At 39.4% G+C, this 26,066-nt stretch overlaps 1 protein-coding gene across 1 annotated transcript in view; it reads right to left on the reverse strand.

The window, feature by feature from the left end:
- Positions 1 to 26,066, reverse strand: part of DEPDC5 (DEP domain containing 5, GATOR1 subcomplex subunit) — a 336,582-nt gene that overhangs the window by 98,573 nt on the left and 211,943 nt on the right. Inside the window, 2 exon segments of the mRNA XM_053702000.1 lie at positions 7,496 to 7,578; positions 7,656 to 7,716. Coding sequence (XP_053557975.1) covers positions 7,496 to 7,578; positions 7,656 to 7,716 — 144 coding nt within the window.

Here is a 26,066-nt window from a genome sequence, read left to right on the forward strand (position 1 = left end):
CTAAATTTATGCTTACCTGATAAATTGATTTCTTCTATTGTAAGACGAGTCCACGGATTCATCCATTACTTGTGGGATATTATCCTTCCATACAGGAAGTGGCAAAGAGCACCACAGCAGAGCTGTCTATATAGCTCCTCCCTTAGCTCCACCCCCCAGTCATTCGACCGAAGGTACAGGAAGAAAAAGGAGAAACGACAAGGTGCAGAGGTGACTGAGTTTAAATAAAAAAATATAATCTGTCTTAAAATGACAGGGCGGGCCGTGGACTCGTCTTACCATAGAAGAAATCAATTTATCAGGTAAGCATAAATTTAGTTTTCTTCTATAAAGGTAAGACGAGTCCACGGATTCATCCATTACTTGTGGGATACAATACCAAAGCTACAGGACACGGATGAACGGGAGGGACAAGACAGATGGTTAAACAGAAGGCACCACTTCTTGAAGAACTTTTCTCCCAAAAACAGCCTCCGAAGAAGCAAAGGTATCAAATTTGTAAAATTTGGAAAAGGTATGAAGCGAAGACCAAGTCGCAGCCTTACAAATCTGTTCAACAGAAGCATCATTTTTAAAAGCCCATGTGAAAGCCACCGCTCTAGTAGAGTGAGCTGTAATTCTTTCAGGAGGCTGCTCTCCAGCAGTCTCGTAGGCCAAACGGATGATGCTTTTTAGCCAAAAGGCAAGAGAGGTAGCCGTAGCTTTTTGACCTCTACGTTTTCCAGAATAGACAACAAACAAAGAAGATGTTTGACGAAAATCTTTGGTCGCTTGCAAGTACAACCACGTCCAAGTTGTGCAATAGACGCTCCTTCTTAGAGGAAGGATTAGGATACAGAGAAGGAACAACAATTTCCTGATTAATATTCTTATTAGAAACAACCTTAGGAAGGAATACAGGTTTGGTACGCAGAACCACCTTATCAGCATGGAAAAACAAGATAAGGCGAGTCGCATTGCAATGCAGATAGTTCAGAAACTCTTCGAGCCGAAGAGATAGCAACTAAAAACAGAACTTTCCAAGATAGAAGCTTAATATCTATTGAATGCATAGGTTCAAATGGAACCCCTTGAAGAACTTTAAGAACTAAATTCAAACTCCATGGCGGAGCAACAGGTTTAAACACAGGCTTGATTCTAACTAAAGCCTGACAGAATGACTGAACGTCTGAAACATCTGCCAGACGTTTGTGCAGTAGAATTGATAAAGCAGATATCTGTCCCTTTAAGGAACTAGCTGATAGCCCCTTCTCCAATCCTTCTTGGAGAAAGGACAAAATCCTAGGAATCCTGATCTTACTCCATGAGTAGCCTTTGGATTCGCACCAATAAAGATATTTACTCCATATCTTATGATAAATTTTCCTGGTGACAGGCTTTCGAGCCTGAATCAAGGTATCTATGACCGACTCAGAGAACCCCCGCTTGGATAAGATCAAGCGTTCAATCTCCAAGCAGTCAGTCGCAGAGAAACAAGATCTGGATGCTGGAACGGACCTTGAATCAGAAGGTCCTGTCTCAGTGGCAGAGTCCATGGTGGAAGAGATGACATGTCCACCAGGTCTGCATACCAAGTCCTGCGTGGCCACGCAGGTGCTATCAAAATCACCGAAGCTCTCTCCTGTTTGATTCTGGCAATCATGAGTCTGGTAGGTAATTGTCATGAACATTTTTTATTAAAAAGAAAGTCTTTTGGGGCTGCAGTTCATGTATAGTTAAGCTAGGACCCATTTAGAGGGAGATGGGAGAAAAGGGATAGCTCCCAAACATGACCCTGGGTAGCAAAAGCAAACAAGCAGTAATGTCATATGATATCAATTCTACTATAAAGAGACTTAAATATAATTAGTCTAAATCTTGTTTATCTGATGTTATATTCCAAACTGTTGGGATTCTACTAAAGCACCCATAACTGAAAGATTAGATTTCCCTCTATAGATGATCACCATGGTAATGATGATTACGTGAAAAAGGGTGTGTGTACAAGCGCTAAGGTAATCCCCAAGCTGTATCCAAACAGAGATCCTAACCAACCTCCAAAAAATATGCACAAGTAGTAAGAAGTGAATACAGCGCCAACAAGAGGCCAAGGGATAAATATACTCACAGAGAGATAACAGAAGATTATTTAATGAACCATGTTAAAAAGCATCAGTAATAAAAGACTATATATAAAAAATGTAAAAAGCACATATAAATAAAATTACAAATACAGGAATATCTTACAGAAGCGGCTCAAAGGGCCAAAGCTGATAATAACAATAAAAACAGAGGTAATAACAGGTGATCAGTGTGAGTGGTACACCAGAATAAGAGTGTATACTAATAAAACAGAATTAGCCTAAGTACAACTGTAGCAAGTGCATCATGCAAAAAACTAATAAACAATAATACAAACAATAGTGTTCAAAATTAGTGTTACAAAAATAGTGTTCCAAAAAATAGAAAAATGCACTGCAGTGCAAAAAAAGGGGGGTAGCAAAATAATTGTATAGATACAATCAGATAGTGAGTGAGTGCAAATGGATATAAAAATGCTAGCTACTTAATCCAGTGAGGTTAAGATATAATTAAATAAAATACACAATATGCAATAACATAAAAAATAAAATACACAATATGCAATAACATAAAAAAAAAAATATATATATATAAAATGTAATCCAAAAAAGTGTTCAAAAAGTTGATCAACAAATGTTAGTGAAGAACAAAAATAAGTCAATCAAAACTAAAAAATGAAAAAAATGGGTGATGAAAAGCAAGGTGAAAGTGAGGAAATTGATTCCTTCCAATGTTAGTTACTTTAACAGATTCAAATTCCTGAGTGTGGCCCTAGTCTTAAGAAAGGCCCTTTTTTGAGGGCAGAAACGCGTTGACATATTGGTAAGCATTACTTTAATCTTTACTTCATTCTCATATTGGATACACTATGTTGTGAATTTCTTTTTTTACAGGGACACTTTTTAGGATACCATAGGAGCAGCTGACAGGTGCTAGGATCCAATCAGCTACTTCAGCAACCACACTCAGGAATTTGGATCTGTTAAAGTAACTAACATTGGAAGGAATCAATTTCCTCACTTTCACCTTGCTTTTCATCACCCATTTTTTTCATTTTTTAGTTTTGATTGACTTATTTTTGTTCTTCACTAACATTTGTTGATCAACTTTTTGAACACTTTTTTGGATTACATTTTATATATATATATTTTTTTTATGTTATTGCATATTGTGTATTTTATTTTTTATGTTATTGCATATTGTGTATTTTATTTAATTATATCTTAACCTCACTGGATTAAGTAGCTAGCATTTTTATATCCATTTGCACTCACTCACTATTTGATTGTATCTATACAATTATTTTGCTACCCCCCTTTTTTTGCACTGCAGTGCATTTTTCTATTTTTTGGAACACTATTTTTGTAACACTAATTTTGAACACTATTGTTTGTATTATTGTTTATTAGTTTTTTGCATGATGCACTTGCTACAGTTGTACTTAGGCTAATTCTGTTTTATTAGTATACACTCTTATTCTGGTGTACCACTCACACTGATCACCTGTTATTACCTCTGTTTTTATTGTTATTATCAGCTTTGGCCCTTTGAGCCGCTTCTGTAAGATATTCCTGTATTTGTAATTTTATTTATATGTGCTTTTTACATTTTTTATATATAGTCTTTTATTACTGATGCTTTTTAACATGGTTCATTAAATGATGATTACGTGCCTCACTAACACCATGGAAAAACAGTGAATAACATAATTTATCCTTACCTGAAAAAAATAATTTATTTCATGGTGGTGAGAGTCCACAATACATTACTCCTGGGAATTACTCTTCCCTACCACTAAGAGGAGGCAAAGATTCCCAAACCCCAAGAGCTCCATAAAACCCCTTCCACCTCATAGGTTCCACCTCAGTCTAACATATAGCCAAGCAAATTAGGTAGGAAAAGAAATTAGCAAAATAAAAGGAGCAGGGAGAAAATATGTGACAAGGGTACACAATGCAGGGCAGCGGCTTCAAAGGCTAATAAGATACTAGCATGTATTAAAAGAGTCATTGATTCAAGGGAGGAAAGCATAATTCTGTCACTATATAAAGTCCTGGTAAGACCTTTGAACTGTTCATCTGACTATTATCCTCCAGATGCTCTGCTCCTGAGTTTTTTGATGGAGTATGACTGTCTACTCATATTAACTTGTCCTGCCAAAAAGTTTCATGATCATTTTATTGGTCCATTTCCTATTACTGCTCAGATAAAGCATTTTGCTTTTAAATTACAATTGCCGCCTTCTTATCTTAAAGTGAATGTCAATTTTGATGCTAAAGTGCCCAGTTTTTAAAAATTCGATTAAAAACAGGGGCACTTTAATTCATCAAAATTTACATTTCACTCCTTTTGAGAAAAAAAGGATGACCTATCCATCATTTCTGACATCAGAAATGGCTTGCAACGACCGGAGGAAGCTGGAGCTGCTGTCAAGATTAAAAGGTAAGTTTTTTTTCACAACAGGAGTGAAATGTAAATTTTGATGAATTAAAGTACCCCTGTTTTCAATCGAATTTTTAAAAACCGGGCACTTTAGCATCAAAATTGACATTCCCTTTAAGGTGCGTCCTGTTTTTCATGTCTCTCTGATAAAACTTGTTTGTGTGGATGATGTGAATGAATTTGAATTAATCTTGAAATCTTTAACTCCTTTTTGGGTATTTTGTACACAGATGGGCTATGATCCTGACAATAATTATTGGGAACCATGCCCCAAATTGTGCCCGTTCTTCCCATCAGGCTCATTCTAATTATCCTGGGCCGGTTAGAGGCTGTGTTTAGGGCGGGGGTAATGTCAGGTCAGTGTCTCCAGGTGCAAAAAGAAGTCTGTTTGACACAGGGAGACTTGAAGACACTAAGGATGGATATGAACCACTAACCTTGGTGTCTTAGGCTGTTTTATTCTGTGCACCATTTGTTCATTGATGTTTCTGTCAGATTCAGCCCATGTTGTCTTTGGTCCTGTTTACTCTTTTGTTCTGCACACCTGCTTCTCCCAGCTGTGCTGAGTCCAGTAATTAGGTTCCTAAACAAACTTGCTCCTCCCTGTGTTCTGTGTTTAGCTGGGTGCATCTATTCCTGAGTAAGCCTGTTCTCACTTCTGACCTTATCCTGTCTGCTTGTTACTCCCTTGACTCCTGACTTGTCTTCTGACTTTGAACCTGTGCCTGACTTGGCCTTTGGCTTGCTTGACATTGAGTTTTGGCTTGTGATTTCCTATTATGCTTCTATCACAAACAACATATAATGGTAACATCTAATTCTTTAAGATCTGTGAACAAAGTACTTATACATTTTGACAACTATTTTTTTATATATATTTAAAGGGACAGTCAATTCCAAAATGTTTATTGTGTAAAAAAGAAATTTTATGCTTACCTGATAAATTTATTTATTTCTTGACACGATGAGTCCACGGATCATCTTAATTAATAATGGGATATTCACCTCCTGGTCAGCAGGAGGCGGCAAAGAGCACCATAGCAGAACTGATAAATAGCTCCTCCCTTCCCTCCCACTCCAGTCATTCGACCGAAGTTAAGGAAAGAAAGGAAAAACCAAGGTGCAGAAGTGTCTGAAGTTTAAAATAACCAACAACCTGTCTCACAAGAGCAGGGCGGGCCGTGGATTCATTGTGTCAAAAAATAAATAAATTTATCAGGTAAGCATACATTTTCTTTTCTTTTTTATGACACAATGAGTCCACGGATCATCTTAATTACTAATGGGATTCAATACCCAAGCTAGAGTACACAAATGATAAGGGAGGGACAAGACAGGAAACCTAAACGGAAGGCACCACTGCTTGAAGAACCTATCTCCCAAAAGCGGCCTCAGCCGAGGCATAAGTGTCAAATTTATAGAATTTTGAAAAAGTATGAAGAGAAGGCCAAGTTGCAGCCTTGCAAATCTGTTCCACAGAAGCTTCATTTTTGAATGCCCATGAGGAAGCAACAGCCCTTGTTGAATGAGCCGCAACTCCCTCAGGAGGCTGCTGTTCAGAAGTCTCATATGCAAAACGTATGATACACTTCAGCCAAAAAGAAAGAGAAATAATGGAAAAAAATCACAACAAGGCAGAAGACTGACGAAAGTCTTTAGTCGCCTGCAGGTAAAACTTTAAAGCACGGACCACGTCCAAATTGTGTAGAAGTCGATCCTTCTGAGAAGGATTAGGACACAAAGAAAGAACAACCATCTTCTGATTAATGTTCCAATCAGAAACAACCTTAGAAGAAATCCTAATTTAGTACGTAAAACTACCTTATCTGAATGGAAAATAAGATAAGGAGACTCATACTGCAATGCCAAGAGCTCAGACACTCTCAGAGCAGAAGAAATAGCAACAAGAAATAAAACTTTCCAAGATAACAGCTTAATATCTAAGGAATACATGGACTCAAACTGAGCCCCTTGAAGAACATTGAGAACTAAATTCAGACTCCATGGAGGAGTAACTGGTTTGAAGACAGGCCTGATCCTGACCAAGGCCTGACAAAATGATTGTACATCTGGGACATCCGCCAGACGTTTGTGAAACAAAATAGATAAGGCCGAGATTTGACCCTTTAAGGAACTTGTCGATATCACTAATGTAGGCAAAGAGAATGACTGGGGTGGGAGGGAAGGGAGGAGCTATTTAACAGCTCTGCTGTGGTGCTCTTTGCCGCCTCCTGCTGACCAGGAGGTGAATATCCCATTAGTAATTAAGATGATCCATGGACTTATTTCATAAAAAAGAAAGATGGATAATCCCTTTATTACACATTCTCCAGTTTGTATAACCAACACTGTTATATTAATATACTTTTTTACCTCTGTGATTACCTTGTATCTAAGCCTCTTTTGACAGCCCCCTGATCACATGGCTTTTTATTTATTATCTATTGACTTGCATTTTAGCCAATAAGTGCAGTGTCAGCCACAACTCCACGGGCATGAGCACAATGTTATCTATATGGCCCACGTGAACTAGCAGTCTCCTGTTGTGAAAAGCTAATAAAAAGCATGTGATAAGAGGCTGTCTGTAGTGGTTTAGAAACAGGCAGAAATTTTGAGGTTTAAATGTTATAAAGTACAATAATATAACAATGTTGGTTGTGCAAAGCTCGGGAATGGGTAGTAAAGGCATTATCTATCTTTTTAAATACTCACAATTTTGGTGTTGACTTTCCCTTTAAGCAAACATATTGCTGCTTTTCAGTTTTAGTAAATTCTTATATATATATATATATATATATTTATACGCATCAGAAATTGTAAATCCATCAGGCATATTGGGTTTACTTCTGAACCAATCTAACAAGGTAGATGCCTCAATTTCCAAGTTTAAACCTAATAGTTGTGTCAGGCATCATGACATTACCTTTAACAGAATAGTCTGTAGCAATATTTACTGACATAATATTAAAAAAATAACAATAATCACACTCACCAGTCACATGTATATACTGTGGTTTATTCTCAGATGGAAAGTTGAAAGCAGTGGCTGAATATTTATCCTGGATGAAGCCAAACCTGCACAGGAGTAAAAAGAGACATCAAGGTTTGTTTGGGCTACAAATGAGAGATACACCCATGGGTTCTTATATTACCTATATGCTATCACTTCTTGTAAAAGGTGCATTCGGTCCCAATAAGTCTCTGGTTCAAACCCTGATATGAGAAACGAGAGGTAAAAGTTGAAAAGAAATGACACAAAAAATATTAATAAATACACTCCATCTGTAGGCCAAATATCTTAGTGTGGTTGCTGCTGGGCCCGCTGTTCTAGGGATACTCTCCTGGACTAACACATTTTTAGTGTGAGGTCTTGCACTTAAACTTCACAACTTTTAGGGTTTATTAAGCCCTTGTGCTAAAAGGGTTAATGTTGAATGACTATATCAAATACTTTTGTGTTCTTCATTCTCAAAGTGGTAGCTAATTGTCATGAGTCTGGTAGCTAATTATCATGAGTCTGGTAGGTAATTGTCATGAACATTTTTTATTAAAAAGAAAGTCTTTTGGGGCTGCAGTTCATGTATAGTTAAGCTAGGACCCATTTACAGGGAGATGGGAGAAAAGGGATAGCTCCCAAACATGACCCTGGGTAGCAAAAGCAAACAAGCAGTAATGTCATATGATATCAATTCTACTATAAAGAGACTTAAATATAATTAGTCTAAATCTTGTTTATCTGATGTTATATTCCAAACTGTTGGGATTCTACTAAAGCACCCATAACTGAAAGATTAGATTTCCCTCTATAGATGATCACCATGGTAATGATGATTACGTGCCTCACTAACACCATGGAAAAACAGTGAATAACATAATTTATCCTTACCTGAAAAAAATAATTTATTTCATGGTGGTGAGAGTCCACAATACATTACTCCTGGGAATTACTCTTCCCTACCACTAAGAGGAGGCAAAGATTCCCAAACCCCAAGAGCTCCATAAAACCTCTTCCACCTCATAGGTTCCACCTCAGTCTAACATATAGCCAAGCAAATTAGGTAGGAAAAGAAATTAGCAAAATAAAAGGAGCAGGGAGAAAATATGTGACAAGGGTGCACAATGCAGGGCAGCGGCTTCAAAGGCTAATAAGATACTAGCATGTATTAAAAGAGTCATTATTTCAAGGGAGGAAAGCATAATTCTGTCACTATATAAAGCCATGGTAAGACCTCACCTTGAGTATGGAGTGCAGTTCTGGGGACCGATTGCAAAGAAAGATATTGTAGAACTAGAAAAAATTCAGAGAAGGGCCACAAAGCTAATAAGGGGATTGGAGAATTTAAGCTATGAGGAGAGGCTGGCCAAAAAGGGTCTGTTTTCTTTCGAAAAAAAGGCGCTTGAGAGGTGACGTGATTACTTTATATAAATATATTCAAGGCCCATATACACAGATGGCAGAAGCTCTGATTATTCCAAGAAAATTGTTTGTGACAAGAGGTCACAATTTAAGGCTGAAGGAAAGGAGATTTAAACGGAAACGTTTTTTCACTGTAAGAGCAATAACATTGTGGAACTCATTACCAAAGGAGGTAGTGAATGCCAATACCCTAGATACATTTAAAAATTGGATACATTTCTGTCTATAAACAAAATTCATAGATATGATTGCTAGTATTAAATGGGTCACCTTTTAGTGGGATTATTTAAAGGGACAGTACACTGTAAAATTGTTTTTCCATAAATGTATTTTAAATGACTTGTTATACCAATTGCAGAGTATAAAATATTTGAGAAATTGCATTTTTGGGTTTATTTGTGTATCTGAAGTAGCTGGCTTTGTGCTTTGAAACCACAGCCTATTACAATGGGTTGAGCTTCAGGTAATATCAGATCTCATTATGTTATCACTTTTATGTACACAGACTTGCTTCCTTATCTTATATTTGTCTGAAACACCAAAGCTCAATACATAGAGAGAACAATGGAAAATTATCATTTTATTACTTAACTATCATGCCCCCCACTGAGGGTGTAATCTCTTCTGCTGGCTGTGTTTACTTAGGCTTGTCAATAGCATATACGCCAGTATCAAAACTTTAAGTATAGGTTGGGAAACCACAAGCTAAATCAGCTATTTCAAATGCTGAAATATGAGTAAAGGAGCTACTTGCAACCAATTTAATACACTCTAGCAGGTATAAAGGATCATTGGGAATAATTTAAAGGGGAGAAAGTTTTTGGGTGAACTGTCCCTTTAAGCTTAACTGGAGCTTTTTGTAAGTATTTTAGATTTGTATAGGTTGAAATCGATGGACTAAGGTCTTTTTTCAACCTCATCTACTATGTTACTGTGTAAGGAAAAAACCCACACCAAAACAACACAGGGTGGGGTCTTGTGGACGGTCACCACCATGAAATAAATTAATTTATTAGGTAAGCATAAATTATGTTTTTCTTTCATACAGTGAGGGTGAAGGGAGGTGTGTTTAACAGAGACACAGAACAAAAGAAAGTCTTTTCTTGAAAAACTTTACTAAAGCAATGAAAAGAAACAGCAGGTAAAGCAATTTGAGATTACAACCCAACTTGATGATAATCACTAAAAGTCTTTGCAAAAATGTTGTTGACAATATAACTGGTGTTGGGAAGTAGGAACTGATGGGTATATATGTGTGTATGTATGTATGTGTGTATGTATATGTATATATATATATATATATATATATATATATATATATATATATATATATATATATATATATATATATATATATATATATGTATATGTGTATATATGTGTATATATATATTATATATATTATGTTATATGGGTAATTTGAATCTCACATATTAAGCATATTGAGGGTAGCCTTAAATCTAGTATCAAATGTTTATAATGCAGCATTCCACAAGTTTCTTTTTGTATAAGTTGTAACATATGGATCTAATATAGCATCCTCTCTACAAATGGTTATATGGGCATATTCTGTTATGTGCTATAACAACATTCTTATTTCCTGTGGGCCCCTTATGCAGATGTGAAGTTAACTACGTTTTTTTATATATTTCCTGTGACCTCATGTATGACGTATACATCACTATAAATTCTTTGTGTGTTCTTCAATAAAGGGGACTCTTGTGAAAACACTCAGTTGCATGTGTGTGTGATTTCAGTGGTCACCCCAGGACCCTGAAGAAAACGTGTGCCGCACCCTTATCAGCCAGAGCAGAGCTAAGGAACAAAAGAAGTAACCCTACAAACTGGCGTCAGAAGTGGGATGAAACAGGGAACTCTCGAAAGGTAAGTTGAACAAAGAGTCCTTATTATTCTGACCTTTTTTCTCTTACCACGAGACCCCTTAAGTTTCATTTTACATAGGAATAGTTGGGGAATATATATATGTGAATCTTTGGTAGATTCTAAAAGAGCAATAGTAGATTTCTTTGGTAGAAATCAGGTTAAATATATATATGAATCTTTGGTAGATTCTAATCAAATCTTTGATAGAAAAAAATAAAAAAATAAAAAGGGAATAATAGATTTCTTTGGTTGAAATCCGGTTATATTAAGTCTGGCTGAAGGGTTAAACCACACATTTTCTTGCTGCTTGCTTTTAAATATGCTGTATGGCAAAATACTGTTTATTTGTATAAAGTGTTAAGGAAGTAAAATACTGCTTATTGTATAAAGTATTAAGAAAGTAAACTGTTGCTTATATGTATTGCTGTTTCTGAATGTTAGTTAAAACGCTACATTTTTTCTGGTGAAGGGTGACCTTTGACCTAGAGATAATTAATGCCAGAAACTACTGAAAGGATCAGCATAGTGATATTTTTTTTCTTTCTCTTGTTGTAAACTTAAGCATTAAGCACAATAACTGGTAACGGAGTACAACCATTCTAGTTAATGTGGTTTTTGCAAAAAGATTCAATAATTAATTGCTCTTAAAGGTAAAGGTATTGTATTTTTTTTTTTTTATTATTTTTTATTTTTTTTGTATTGTATTATATTTTGTTGTAAATGTTTTAAAAGATAAGTTAGGAGTTGAGAATGGGCAAATCCCAGTCTAAACAATTTCCAACACCTAGACCAGGAGAAAAATGTAAAGATTATGTGGGAAGGGTGTCGCCCGATGGGTTTATGTATATTATTCCTTGGGTTCAGAATATGGCAGATTGGACAGAAGCTATGAGAAGCTCTGATCCATTCCCCAGAGAGGGGGATAATGATAAATTTCATATGAATATGGTAAAAGGGTTGTGTCTAGGTGATGAAGAGGCATTTCCATGGTATAAAGGTGATCCAAGATGGAATATGGATTATATGAAAAAGGGTGGGGAAAATTGGCTGACTGTTGCTGCATACTGGCGATATATTGATATAGATGGGAATAAAAAGAAGGGTAAAAGTGAGAAGCAAAGACAGAAAGCATATTCACCCCCCCTGCCCCATATAATGCCCCTCACCTACCTTTGCCATCATATAACAGACTATATCCTAGCCTTCCATCCCCTAGTGACATAGATCTAGAGACTATTGCTATTGCCTCTGCTCAGGTGCCCCAGGAATGGACCTTGCCAGGACCTTCTGTAACTCCCCGATACCAGGTCACTAAACCCCCAATTATGCCCAAACACCCGATTAAGGTTGAACCAGTAACACCTTCCTACCCCCCTACAATAACCCCACAATATAAAAGAGGGAATGAAGAAGTAGAGGAGGAGGAGGCAGCTGTACCAGAAGCTAGTATGCCATTTCTTACTGTGGGAGACCAATTAATTATTAAACCTTTGTCCCCGGGTGAATTAAGGGAAATTACCAAGGGAGCCCCAAACCCCCGTCAACATCCATGAACTTGTATTATGTATTTAAAAAGAATGTTACAAGGACAAAACATGACACAGACAGATATAAGAATTATCATTGATGCACTTCTAGACTATGACCCTGAATCAGGTTGGGAGTGGGGTAATGTAAAGAGTATTAGTAAATTGAGTCGAGATCCAACAATTAACTATGCCCTAAACACACGTGAAGGACTTGATGAAATGTGGACAGAATTAAGTATAGAAATGCATAGAATATGGAAGGATAAACAAAGTATGTCAATTGCACTAGCGTGCAAACAGAATACAAAGCAAACAGTAGTAGAATTTGTTAAGCGTTTTTATAAATGCTGGAAGGAAGAGGCTAGAATGGAATCAGGAGATGCAATGGGCTCTCTGAAGGTCCAGACTTGCATTAGTAATATGCAACCTCAGCTTTCCTTGTTGGTGAAGCAACTTGTCTCTGATTGGCCGGAGTTGACTCCAGCAGAATTCTTGAAAAGAATTCATGAAAAAGAAGGGGCAGGTTGTTTTGACATCAGGAAATTAGAAGGAAAAAAACGCTGCTTTTTATCAAAAGCAGAGTTTACAACATTGTGATCCATTCCAGGCCAGGGAAAGGGATAATACAGGGAGTAATAGAATGTATGTGAGAGGTAGAGGGAGAGCTAGAGGAAAAGCTAGAGGGAATAATACTTCAAACAGAACACATTGTTTTAACTGTGGGGAACAGGGACATTGGAAAAATGAATGCCCAAAACCCCCTAATAATTCTGGCCCCCCTTACAATCCTCGACAGTATAACAGACAGCCTTACATAGCCCCTGCACCCATGGAGGCACCCAAACACAACATACAATGGCCATGGGGTGCCTAGAAGGTTATCATGAGCAACCATACTTAGTCCTAGAAGTAGAGGGAGAACCCCTACCATTTCTAGTAGACACAGGAGCTACATGCTCTGCCTTATGCTCAGATATGTATGATGGCATTACTGGAAAATCTGAACCTTCTTTAGGGATTAATGGAGTGCTGACTCAGACTCGCATCACACCGCCACTTGAAGTTAAGGTACCCTGTACTGGCCAACAACTTTTGCACCCATTTCATATTATAACTGGGTGTCCCCTTAACCTTTTGGGTCGTGATCTTATGGGTCCCCTTGGAGTGAAAGTAGCTGTCACTAGACAGGGTGGGTTAGACGTGAGTCTAGGGTCCACTAACCTGTGTTTTTTTAATGACATATTGACAGATGTCCCATCCTCTGTATGGGCATCTTCAAAACTTGACGTTGGTTTAGTTCAGTGTACCCCATATAAAGCCAGATTAAAACCTAATACTACTCCAGTGTTTATTAAACAATATCCATTGTCTAGAGAAAAGAAAGAAGGGATAAGACCCATGATAGAGGAATTCCTTAAACTAGGAATCCTCCGTCCAGTAGTTTCTCCCTATAATACCCCCATAAATCCGATCCCAAAGAAAGACAATGAATATAGGTTAGTACAAGACCTAAGGGCAATTAATGAAATAGTAATCCCAATTTCCCCAATAGTCCAAGATGTTACAACCTTACTCACAGCCATTCCACATGACGCCTGTATATTTACAGTCATTGATTTAGCTAACGCATTTTTTTCAGTCCGATTGGACCCTGAGACACAGCTACTTATGGCTTTTTATTATGATGGGTGTCAGCTTACCTTGACACGCCTCCCTCAAGGCTATGTGGCCTCACCTGCGGTCTACTCGCTGGTGCTCCAACGTACCTTGCGGTTATGGACTCCAAGCCAAGGTTCTGTCCTCCTTCAGTACGTCGATGTAGTCCTAACCAGGAGGCAAATACAGTAGATACAATAAGTCTGTTAAAACACCTTGCTGCTGAAGGTCATAAAATAGCAAAACATAAGCTACAAGTAGGAGTGACAAAAGTGGATTACCTTGGTTTTGTGCTTTCCCAAGGCCACCGGTCCATTAGTCCCAAACGAATCCAAGCGATTCAACAAATCCCAAAGCCAGTTACTAGAAAGGACATGCTCACCTTTCTAGGTATGATTAATTATTGCAGACAATGGATTCCTGAGTGCTCCCATCATGATTCCATTCTAAGGCAAGCCACAAAAGGGGATAGCCCTGAACATATACAATGGACCACAGACATGACTAAATCCTACATAGCTCTGAAGACTAGCATTATTAGTGCCCCTGCTTTAGGACTACCTGATTATTGTAAACCATTTCACTTGTATGCGAGGGACAATTGTAAAACCATGGCTGCTGTCTGTGCCCAAGAGCATGGTGGAGGCAATATGCGTCCCGTAGCTTTCTTTTCCAAAGTAGTTCCAATACCGGTACAAGGGATGCCGGCGTGTCTCCGAGCATTGGCGGCTTGCGCCATGGCTGTAGAGATGGTTGAAACAATCACATTAGGCCATCCAATAGTACTACACACTAGTCACCAAGTTTTACATCTTGTAAAAAATGTCACTACCCAACACATGACTTCTCAAAGACTTTCTGGTTATGAATGTATATTACTGAATAATACAAATCTGACTATTAAATATAGTAGTGTATCCTCAGGGCCAACTCAAATACTTAGTGCCTTACTTACAGGATCACCAGACTTTCCAACAGATCATGATTGTATAGAGGTAATACACCACATTACCACACCAAGACCTGACTTGATGGATAAACCTTTTGACCATGCTGATAATGTGTTTGTTGATGGTTCTTGTTCCCGACCTACAGGGAGTGCAGAATTATTAGGCAAATGAGTATTTTGACCACATCATCCTCTTTATGCATGTTGTCTTACTCCAAGCTGTATAGACTCGAAAGCCTACTACCAATTAAGCATATTAGGTGATGTGCATCTCTGTAATGAGAAGGGGTGTGGTCTAATGACATCAACACCCTATATCAGGTGTGCATAATTATTAGGCAACTTCCTTTCCTTTGGCAAAATGGGTCAGAAAAGTCAAAAATAGTGAGATATCTTGCAGAGGGATGCAGCACTCTTAAAATTGCAAAGCTTCTGAAGCGTGATCATCGAACAATCAAGCGTTTAATTCAAAATAGTCAACAGGGTCGCAAGAAGCGTGTGGAAAAATCAAGACGCAAAATAACTGCCCATGAACTGAGAAAAGTCAAGCGTGCAGCTGCCAAGATGCCACTTGCCACCAGTTTGGCCATATTTCAGAGCTGCAACATCACTGGAGTGCCCAAAAGCACAAGGTGTGCAATACTCAGAGACATGGCCAAGGTAAGAAAGGCTGAAAGACGACCACCACTGAACAAGACACACAAGCTGAAACGTCAAGACTGGGACAAGAAATATCTCAAGACTGATTTTTCTAAGGTTTTATGGACTGATGAAATGAGAGTGAGTCTTGATGGGCCAGATGGATGGGCCCGTGGCTTGATTGGTAAAGGGCAGAGAGCTCCAGTCCGACTCAGACGCCAGCAAGGTGGAGGTGGAGTACTGGTTTGGGCTGGTATCATCAAAGATGAGCTTGTGGGGCCTTTTCGGGTTGAGGATGGAGTCAAGCTCAACTCCCAGTCCTACTGCCAGTTTCTGGAAGACACCTTCTTCAAGCAGTGGTACAGGAAGAAGTCTGCATCCTCCAAGAAAACATAATTTATGCTTACCTGATAAATTCCTTTCTCCTGTAGTGTGATCAGTCCACGGGTCATCATTACTTCTGGGATATTACTCCTCCCCAACAGGAAGTGCAAGAGGATTCACCCAGCAGAGCTGCCATATAGCTCCTCCCCTCTACGTCACCTCCAGTCATTCGACCAAGGACCAACGAGAAAGGAGAAGCCAAAGGGTGTAGTGGTGACTGGAGTATAATTTAAAAAATATTTACCTGCCGTAAAAAACAGGGCGGGCCGTGGACTGATCACACTACAGGAGAAAGGAATTTATCAGGTAAGCATAAATTATGTTTTCTCCTGTTAAGTGTGATCAGTCCACGGGTCATCATTACTTCTGGGATACCAATACCAAAGCAAAAGTACACGGATGACGGGAGGGACAGGCAGGCTCTTTATACAGAAGGAACCACTGCCTGAAGAACCTTTCTCCCAAAAATAGCCTCCGAAGAAGCAAAAGTGTCAAATTTGTAAAATTTGGAAAAAGTATGAAGCGAAGACCAAGTTGCAGCCTTGCAAATCTGTTCAACAGAGGCCTCATTCTTAAAGGCCCAAGTGGAAGCCACAGCTCTAGTAGAATGAGCTGTAATTCTTTCAGGAGGCTGCTGTCCAGCAGTCTCATAAGCTAAACGTATTATGCTACGAAGCCAAAAAGAGAGAGAGGTAGCAGAAGCTTTTTGACCTCTCCTCTGACCAGAGTAAACGACAAACAGGGAAGACTTTTGTCGAAAATCTTTAGTTGCCTGTAAATAAAATTTTAGGGCACGAACTACATCCAGATTGTGCAGAAGTCGTTCCTTCCTTGAAGAAGGATTTGGACACAAGGATGGAACAACAATCTCTTGATTGATATTCCTGTTAGTGACTACCTTAGGTAAGAACCCAGGTTTAGTACGCAGAACTACCTTATCCGAGTGAAAAATCAAATAAGGAGAATCACAATGTAAGGCTGATAACTCAGAGACTCTTTGAGCCGAGGAAATAGCCATTAAAAATAGAACTTTCCAAGATAACAACTTTATATCAATGGAATGAAGGGGTTCAAACGGAACGCCCTGTAAAACGTTAAGAACAAGGTTTAAACTCCATGGCGGAGCAACAGTTTTAAACACAGGCTTAATCCTGGCCAAAGCCTGACAAAAAGCCTGAACGTCTGGAACTTCTGACAGACGTTTGTGCAACAGAATGGACAGAGCTGAGATCTGTCCCTTTAAGGAACTAGCGGATAAACCCTTTTCTAAACCTTCTTGTAGAAAAGACAATATCCTAGGAATCCTAACCTTACTCCAAGAGTAACATTTGGATTCGCACCAATATAGGTATTTACGCCATATTTTATGGTAAATCTTTCTGGTAACAGGCTTCCTAGCCTGTATTAGGGTATCAATAACTGACTCAGAAAAACCACGTTTTGATAAAATCAAGCGTTCAATTTCCAAGCAGTCAGCTTCAGAGAAGTTAGATTTTGATGTTTGAAAGGACCCTGTATCAGAAGGTCCTGTTTCAGAGGTAGAGACCAAGGTGGACAGGATGACATGTCCACCAGATCTGCATACCAAGTCCTGCGTGGCCATGCAGGCGCTATTAGAATCACTGATGCTCTCTCCTGTTTGATTCTGGCAATCAATCGAGGAAGCATCGGGAAGGGTGGAAACACATAAGCCATCCTGAAGGTCCAAGGTGCTGTCAAGGCATCTATCAGGACCGCTCCCGGATCCCTGGATCTGGACCCGTAACGAGGAAGCTTGGCGTTCTGTCGAGACGCCATGAGATCTATCTCTGGTTTGCCCCAATGTCGAAGTATTTGGGCAAAGACCTCCGGATGAAGTTCCCACTCCCCCGGATGAAAAGTCTGACGACTTAAAAAATCCGCCTCCCAGTTCTCCACTCCCGGGATGTGGATTGCTGACAGGTGGCAAGAGTGAGACTCTGCCCAGCGAATTATCTTTGATACTTCCATCATTGCTAGGGAGCTTCTTGTCCCTCCCTGATGGTTGATGTAAGCTACAGTCGTGATGTTGTCCGACTGAAACCTGATGAACCCCCGAGTTGTCAACTGGGGCCAAGCCAGAAGGGCATTGAGAACTGCTCTCAATTCCAGAATGTTTATTGGTAGGAGACTCTCCTCCTGATTCCATTGTCCCTGAGCCTTCAGAGAATTCCAGACGGCGCCCCAACCTAGTAGGCTGGCGTCTGTTGTTACAATTGTCCAGTCTGGCCTGCTGAATGGCATCCCCCTGGACAGATGTGGCCGAGAAAGCCACCATAGTAGAGAATTTCTGGTCTCTTGATCCAGATTCAGAGAAGGGGACAAGTCTGAGTAATCCCCATTCCACTGACTTAGCATGCACAATTGCAGCGGTCTGAGGTGTAGGCGTGCAAAGGGTACTATGTCCATTGCCGCTACCATTAAGCTGATTACCTCCATGCATTGAGCCACTGACGGGTGTTGAATGGAATGAAGGACACGGCATGCACTTTGAAGTTTTGTTAACGTGTCTTCTGTCAGGTAAATTTTCATTTCTACAGAATCTATAAGAGTCCCCAGGAAGGGAACTCTTGTGAGTGGAAAGAGAGAACTCTTCTTTTCGTTCACCTTCCATCCATGCGACCTTAGAAATGCCAGTACTAACTCTATGAGACTTGGCAGTTTGAAAGCTTGAAGCTTGTATCAGAATGTCGTCTAGGTACGGAGCTACCGAAATTCCTCGCGGTCTTAGTACCGCCAGAAGAGCACCCAGAACCTTTGTGAAGATTCTTGGAGCCGTAGCCAATCCGAATGGAAGAGCTACAAACTGGTAATGCCTGTCTAGAAAGGCAAACCTTAGATACCGGTAATGATCTTTGTGGATCGGTATGTGAAGGTAAGCATCTTTTAAATCCACTGTGGTCATGTACTGACCCTTTTGGATCATGGGTAAAATTGTCCGAATAGTTTCCATTTTGAACGATGGAACTCTTAGGAATTTGTTTAGGATCTTTAAATCCAGAATTGGCCTGAAAGTTCCCTCTTTTTTGGGAACCACAAACAGATTTGAGTAAAACCCTTGTCCCTGTTCCGACCGTGGAACTGGATGGATTACTCCCATTAATAAAAGCTCTTGTACGCAGCGTAGAAACGCCTCTTTCTTTATTTGGTTTGTTGACAACCTTGACAGATGAAATCTCTCTCTTGGGGGAGAGTATTTGAAGTCCAGAAGGTATCCCTGAGATATTATCTCTAGCGCCCAGGGATCCTGGACATCTCTTGCCCAAGCCTGGGCGAAGAGAGAAAGTCTGCCCCCCACTAGATCCGTTCCCGGATCGGGGGCCCTCAATTCATGCTGTTTTAGGGGCAGCAGCAGGTTTCCTGGCCTGCTTGCCCTTGTTCCAGGACTGGTTAGGTCTCCAGCCTTGTCTGTAGCGAGCAACAGATCCTTCTTGTTTTGGAGCAGAGGAAGTTGATGCTGCTCCTGCTTTGAAATTCCGAAAGGAACGAAAATTAGACTGTCTAGCCTTAGGTTTGGCTCTGTCTTGAGGCAGGGCATGGCCTTTACCTCCTGTAATGTCAGCGATAATCTCTTTCAATCCGGGCCCGAATAAGGTCTGCCCTTTGAAAGGTATATTAAGTAATTTAGATTTAGAAGTAACGTCAGCTGACCAGGATTTTAGCCACAGTGCTCTGCGCGCCTGAATGGCGAATCCGGAATTCTTAGCCGTAAGCTTAGTTAAATGTACTACGGCATCTGAAATAAATGAGTTAGCTAACTTAAGAGCTTTAAGCTTGTGTGTAATCTCATCTAACGGAGCTGATTCAAGTGTCTCTTCCAGAGACTCAAACCAAAACGCTGCTGCAGCCGTGACAGGCGCAATGCACGCAAGGGGTTGCAATATAAAACCTTGTTGAACAAACATTTTCTTAAGGTAACCCTCTAACTTTTTATCCATTGGATCTGAAAAGGCACAGCTATCCTCCACCGGGATAGTGGTACGCTTAGCTAAAGTAGAAACTGCTCCCTCCACCTTAGGGACCGTTTGCCATAAGTCCCGTGTGGTGGCGTCTATTGGAAACATCTTTCTAAATATCGGAGGGGGTGAGAACGGCACACCGGGTCTATCCCACTCCTTAGTAACAATTTCAGTAAGTCTCTTAGGTATAGGAAAAACGTCAGTACTCGACGGTACCGCTAAATATTTATCCAACCTACACATTTTCTCTGGTATTGCAACTGTGTTACAATCATTCAGAGCCGCTAACACCTCCCCTAGTAATACACGGAGGTTTTCCAGCTTAAATTTAAAATTTGAAATATCTGAATCCAATCTGTTTGGATCAGAACCGTCAGCCGCAGAATGAAGCTCTCCGTCCTCATGTTCTGCAATGAGTGATCACGCTTACCTCTTAGTTCTGGTAATTTAGCCAAAACTTCAGTCATAACAGTAGCCATATCCTGTAATGTGATTTGTAATGGCCGCCCAGATGTACTCGGCGCCACAATATCACGCACCTCCCGAGCGGGAGATGCAGGTACTGACACGTGAGGCGAGTTAGTCGGCATAACTCTCCCCTCGTTGTTTGGTGATAATATGTTCAATTTGTACAGATTGACTTTTATTTAAAGTAGCATCAATGCAGTTAGTACATACATTTCTATTGGGCTCCACTTTGGCATTAGCACATATAGCACAGATGTCTTCCTCTGAATCAGACATGTTTAACACACTAGCAAATAAACTAGCAACTTGGAAATACTTTTCAAGTAATTTACTATAATATGAAAACGTACTGTGCCTATAAGAAGCACAGAAAGAGTTATGACAGTTGAAAGTTAATAAACTGAAAGGTTATAGCATCAAATCTTTGTAAAAAAACACAATTTTAGCAAAGGCTTGTTCCCATTAGCAAAGGATAACTAGCCCTGATAGCAGAAAAAAAGTTACAGAAATAAACGTTTTTTATCACAGTCAACTACAATCTCACAGCTCTGCTGTGAGTGATTACCTCCCTCAAAACAAGTTTTGAAGACCCCTGAGTTCTGTAGAGATGAACCGGATCATGCAGGAAATACAATGAGCTTCTGACTGAATTTTTTGATGCGTAGCAAAAGCGCCAAAAAAGGCCCCTCCTCCTCACACACAACAGTGAGAGAGATCAGTAAACTGTCATAAATTAAATAAAACAACTGCCAAGTGGAAAAAAATAGTGCCCAAAATATTTTATTCACCCAGTACCTCAGAAAATGAAACGATTTTACATGCCAGCAAAAAACGTTTAACATAAATTAAGTGTTATTAAAAAGCCTGTTGCTAGTCCCTGCAAATTAGGCTAAAGTCTTATGCACACAGTATAATTCCAGTGAAGTGCCATTCCCCAGAATACTGAAGTGTAAAATATACATACATGACAGCCTGATACCAGTTGCTGCTACTGCATTTAAGGCTGAGTGTACATTATATCGGTATGGCAGAATTTTCTCATCAATTCCATTGTCAGAAAATAATAAGCTGCTACATACCTCTTTGCAGATTAATCTGCCCGCTGTCCCCTGATCTGAAGTTTACCTCTCCTCAGATGGCCGAGAAACAGCAATATGATCTTAACTACTCCGGCTAAAATCATAGTAAAAACTCAGGTAGATTCTTCTTCAATTTCTACCAGAGAAGGAATAACACACTCCGGTGCTATTATAAAATAACAAACTTTTGATTGAAAGTATAAAACTAAGTATAATCACCACAGTCCTCTCACACATCCTATCTAGTCGTTGGGTGCAAGAGAATGACTGGAGGTGACGTAGAGGGGAGGAGCTATATGGCAGCTCTGCTGGGTGAATCCTCTTGCACTTCCTGTTGGGGAGGAGTAATATCCCAGAAGTAATGATGACCCGTGGACTGATCACACTTAACAGGAGAAAAACATGATTTTCATGCAGGACAATGCTCCATCACACGCGTCCAAGTACTCCACAGCGTGGCTGGCAAGAAAGGGTATAAAAGAAGAAAATCTAATGACATGGCCTCCTTGTTTTTTGGGTTCATTGAGAACATGGTTGTTGTTCAATAATAAAATGAATCCTCAAAAATACAACTTGCCTAATAATTCTGCACTCCCTGTAGTGATGGTATTTATAAGACAGGCTATGCCGTTGTGCAACTACCAGACATTGTTCTAGATGCAGGCCCCATTCCTTATCCTTCTGCACAAGCTGCAGAATTAATAGCACTCACAAAAGCATGTAAATTGTTTGAAAATAAATCTGTTAACATTTACACTGACTCTCGCTATACTTTTGGGGTTGTGCATGATTTTGGTATGATATGGAAACAACGTGGTTTTGTTTCAGCAGATGGCAAGACCATCTCTCATACAGACCTGATTAATGACCTTTTAGAGGCCATACAACTCCCAAAGGACATAGCGATCATACATTGCCGTGCACATACATACAAGTCTGACCCTATTTCCTTGGGTAATGCACTTGCAGATAAAATTGCTAAAGAGGCTACTTATGTTTCTCATACACCCAGATCCACCATCGGTATGTATGTTGTTTTAGCCCCACCTTCATGTCCTACAGACCATATGCTTCTTGAACTCCAGGGACATGCCACTCCTAGTGACATATCTTTCTGGACTACTAATGGGTTAACTTTAGATGAGAATGGTTTGTTTTCTAAAGAGGGGAAGGTGGGCATACCGGAAAGCAGTGCACCACTCTTTATAGCATAAGCCCATGGTGTTGGACACCTAGGTATAAAACCAACAACTAACTTGTTGAAGCAATCTTTATTCATTAGAGGTATAGGTGATCATTGCAAGGCATATATTAATAGATGTGTATATTGCTTACAGACCAATGCAACCATTCCCAATAAAGCCCAGCATGACCACTTACCCCCACCTACAGCCCCATTCACACATCTACAAATTGATTTTACACATATTCCAAAAACTGGCACTAAACAATTATATCTGCTTGTAATAGTTGACCAATTTTCTAAGTGGCCAGAAGCTTTTGTTACCCAGAGGGAAGATGCAAAAACAGTCGCTAAAATTTTAGCCACTGAAATAATTCCCAGATTTGGTTGCCCGCTTCAGATTAATTCTGATAACGGTCCAGCATTCATTAGTAAAATCACACATGAGTTAGTAGAATGGTTACAGATTAATTGGAACTTTCACATTCCCTACCATCCTCAAAGCTCAGGGATTGTAGAAAGAATGAATCACAATATCAAGGAAAAACTTTTAAAGGCAACAGCAGGTACATGGGTTAAATGGCAAAACTATTTACCTGCGATTTTAGCAGAAATCAGAATGACCCCAAATAGGACAACCAGGTTGTCTCCATTTGAGGTCCTAATGGGTAGACCATTCCCGACTCCATGGGTAAAAGGCCCACTTATCATTAAAAATGGTGATTTAGATTGTATTAAGGAACAATATGTAAAACAATTGATTAATAAATTGAATGGCATCTATGGTGATGTGTCTTCCCGTTTACCTCTTCCCTCACAGGAACCAACCCATCCTTTCAAGCCTGGAGATCTGGTCTGCATTCGCCAGCTGAATAAAGCAAAGAAAGGAGGTTTTCCGTTCAGCAAGCCAGTCACTGTGATCGCTGTAACCAGGACTGCCGTACTGACTGAAGACAAGGACATCTGGATACACGCTTCACGAGTGAAAATCTGTCCAAAGAGAGGAGAAGCGGGTGACAAGCTATCGGTCACCCCTCACAAAGGAGAAGTGGGTGATAAGGTATCGATCACTCCTCACAAAGACCAGGATGACGATCTCAATCATGGATCCAAGACATTTCTGCAAGATCTTCCTTTTCCTAATGGGGATATTGATCTTTGTGTATATCCCAATAGTATTAATAACGGCATGTTATTACTCACCTGAAGATGTTGAACACTTTACACCTATTTTTTTACTATTATTAACTTTGTTTAACTGTTACATGTCTTGTACTTTACGAAAGAAAATATCAGGTATGATACAAGATGCAGAAAAAGTTCAACTGCAAAATTTAATTAGAGGTAGACCCAGATAGTTTATATTGTAGGAACGATGTGATCAAAGAGGGGAATGATGGGTATATATGTGTGTATGTATGTATGTGTGTATGTATGTGTGTATGTATGTATATATATATATATATATATGTGTATATATATATATATATATATTATATATATTATGTTATATGGGTAATTTGAATCTCACATATTAAGCATATTGAGGGTAGCCTTAAATCTAGTATCAAATGTTTATAATGCAGCATTCCACAAGTTTCTTTTTGTATAAGTTGTAACATATGGTTCTAATATAGCATCCTCTCTACAAATGGTTATATGGGCATATTCTGTTATGTGCTATAACAACATTCTTATTTCCTGTGGGCCCCTTATGCAGATGTGAAGTTAACTACGTTTTTTATATATTTCCTGTGACCTCATGTATGACGTATACATCACTATAAATTCTTTGTGTGTTCTTCAATAAAGGGGACTCTTGTGAAAACACTCAGTTGCATGTGTGTGTGATTTCAGTGGTCACCCCAGGGCCCTGAAGAAAACGTGTGCCGCACCCTTATCAGCCAAAGCAGATCTAAGGAACAAAAGAAGTAACCCTACAGGAACAGAATTACTAAGGTATAATAAGCACAAATCTCTCAACAAACAGTCTACCCAGCGGGTACTGTTGCTGAGAATTCTTTAGAAGGTATAATAAGCACAAGTCTCTCAACAAGCACTGGCTACCCAGCGGGCACTGTTGGTGAGGATTCTTTAGATAAACAAGTAAGCACAACTGACACAGCTTGAGGAAATAAGAAGAATACGCATAATATAGCACTGCATGATATGACAGCTCTGCTGCATTTACACTTTGTGCTTTCTGTTTTATATCAATTTACACTTCAGATTAAATTGTTTTATATTTAAACTGTGCACTTTCTATTTTGTATTTTATTTTGTATACAGCAGTGAATTTAGGATTGTGATTTTACAAATTCTGATAATGCCTTCACAGTTTCTGTGTAACTTTAACACATTAAGTTCAAATGTTGTGTGTATATATATATATATATATATATATATATATATACACACATACATACATACACATACACACATATAAAACATAAATTATGCTTACCTGATAATTTTATTTCCATCGTGGGGAGGAGAGTCCACGGCTTCATTCATTACTTTTAGGAAATAAGAACCTGGCCACCAGGAGGAGGCAAAGACACCCCAGCCAAAGGCTTAAATACCTCTCCCACTCCCCTCATGCATGGAAATATCTGCATTTCCTGTAAATTGAAATTAATGGTATTTAACCCCTTAATGGCTAGCAAGACCACCCTATTATATGGGGCCTGTTGGAGGAAGGGAGGTTGTAATAGCATGGTCTTGCCTGCGCCAATGAGACCAGTGCTATAACGGGCCAAAACCCTTAACAACCAGCAACATAATGGGCCAAAACCCTTAACAACCAGCAACATATAGGGTGAATCATGGTTAAGGGGTTAATCTAATGAGTCAATGACAAAACAAAATGTATGCTTACCTGCTAAATTTCTTTCTTTCCAGATTTGGAAAGTCGATTACTTCATCAATTACTAGTGGGAATATCACTCCTGGCCAGCAGAAGGAGGCAAAGAACACCACAGCAAAGCTGTTAAGTGTCACTCCCCTACCCATAATCTCCAGTCATTCGATTGAAGGGAAATGGAAAAAGGAATAACACAAAGGTGTAGAGGTGCCTGAGGTTTAGTAAAAAAATAACGGTCTGAAATTAAGGGTGGGGTTGTGGACTCTCTATATCCGGAAAGAAATTTATCAGGTAAGCATAAATTTAGTTTTCTTTCCTAAGATATGTAGAGTCCACGACATCATCAATTACTACTAGTGGGAACCAATACCTAAGCTAGAGGACACAGATGACTAGGAAGGGAGAACAAGACAGGCAGACCGAAACAGAAGGTACCACCGCTTGAAGAACCTTTCTCCCAAAAGAAGCCTCAGCCGAGGCAAAAGTATCAAATTTGGAAAAAGTAAGCAGAGAGGAACTGTAGGGCACTGCATGT

The sequence above is a fragment of the Bombina bombina genome, chromosome 2 (assembly GCF_027579735.1).
Source record: "Bombina bombina isolate aBomBom1 chromosome 2, aBomBom1.pri, whole genome shotgun sequence".
In the NCBI taxonomy this organism is placed as follows: domain Eukaryota; kingdom Metazoa; phylum Chordata; class Amphibia; order Anura; family Bombinatoridae; genus Bombina; species Bombina bombina.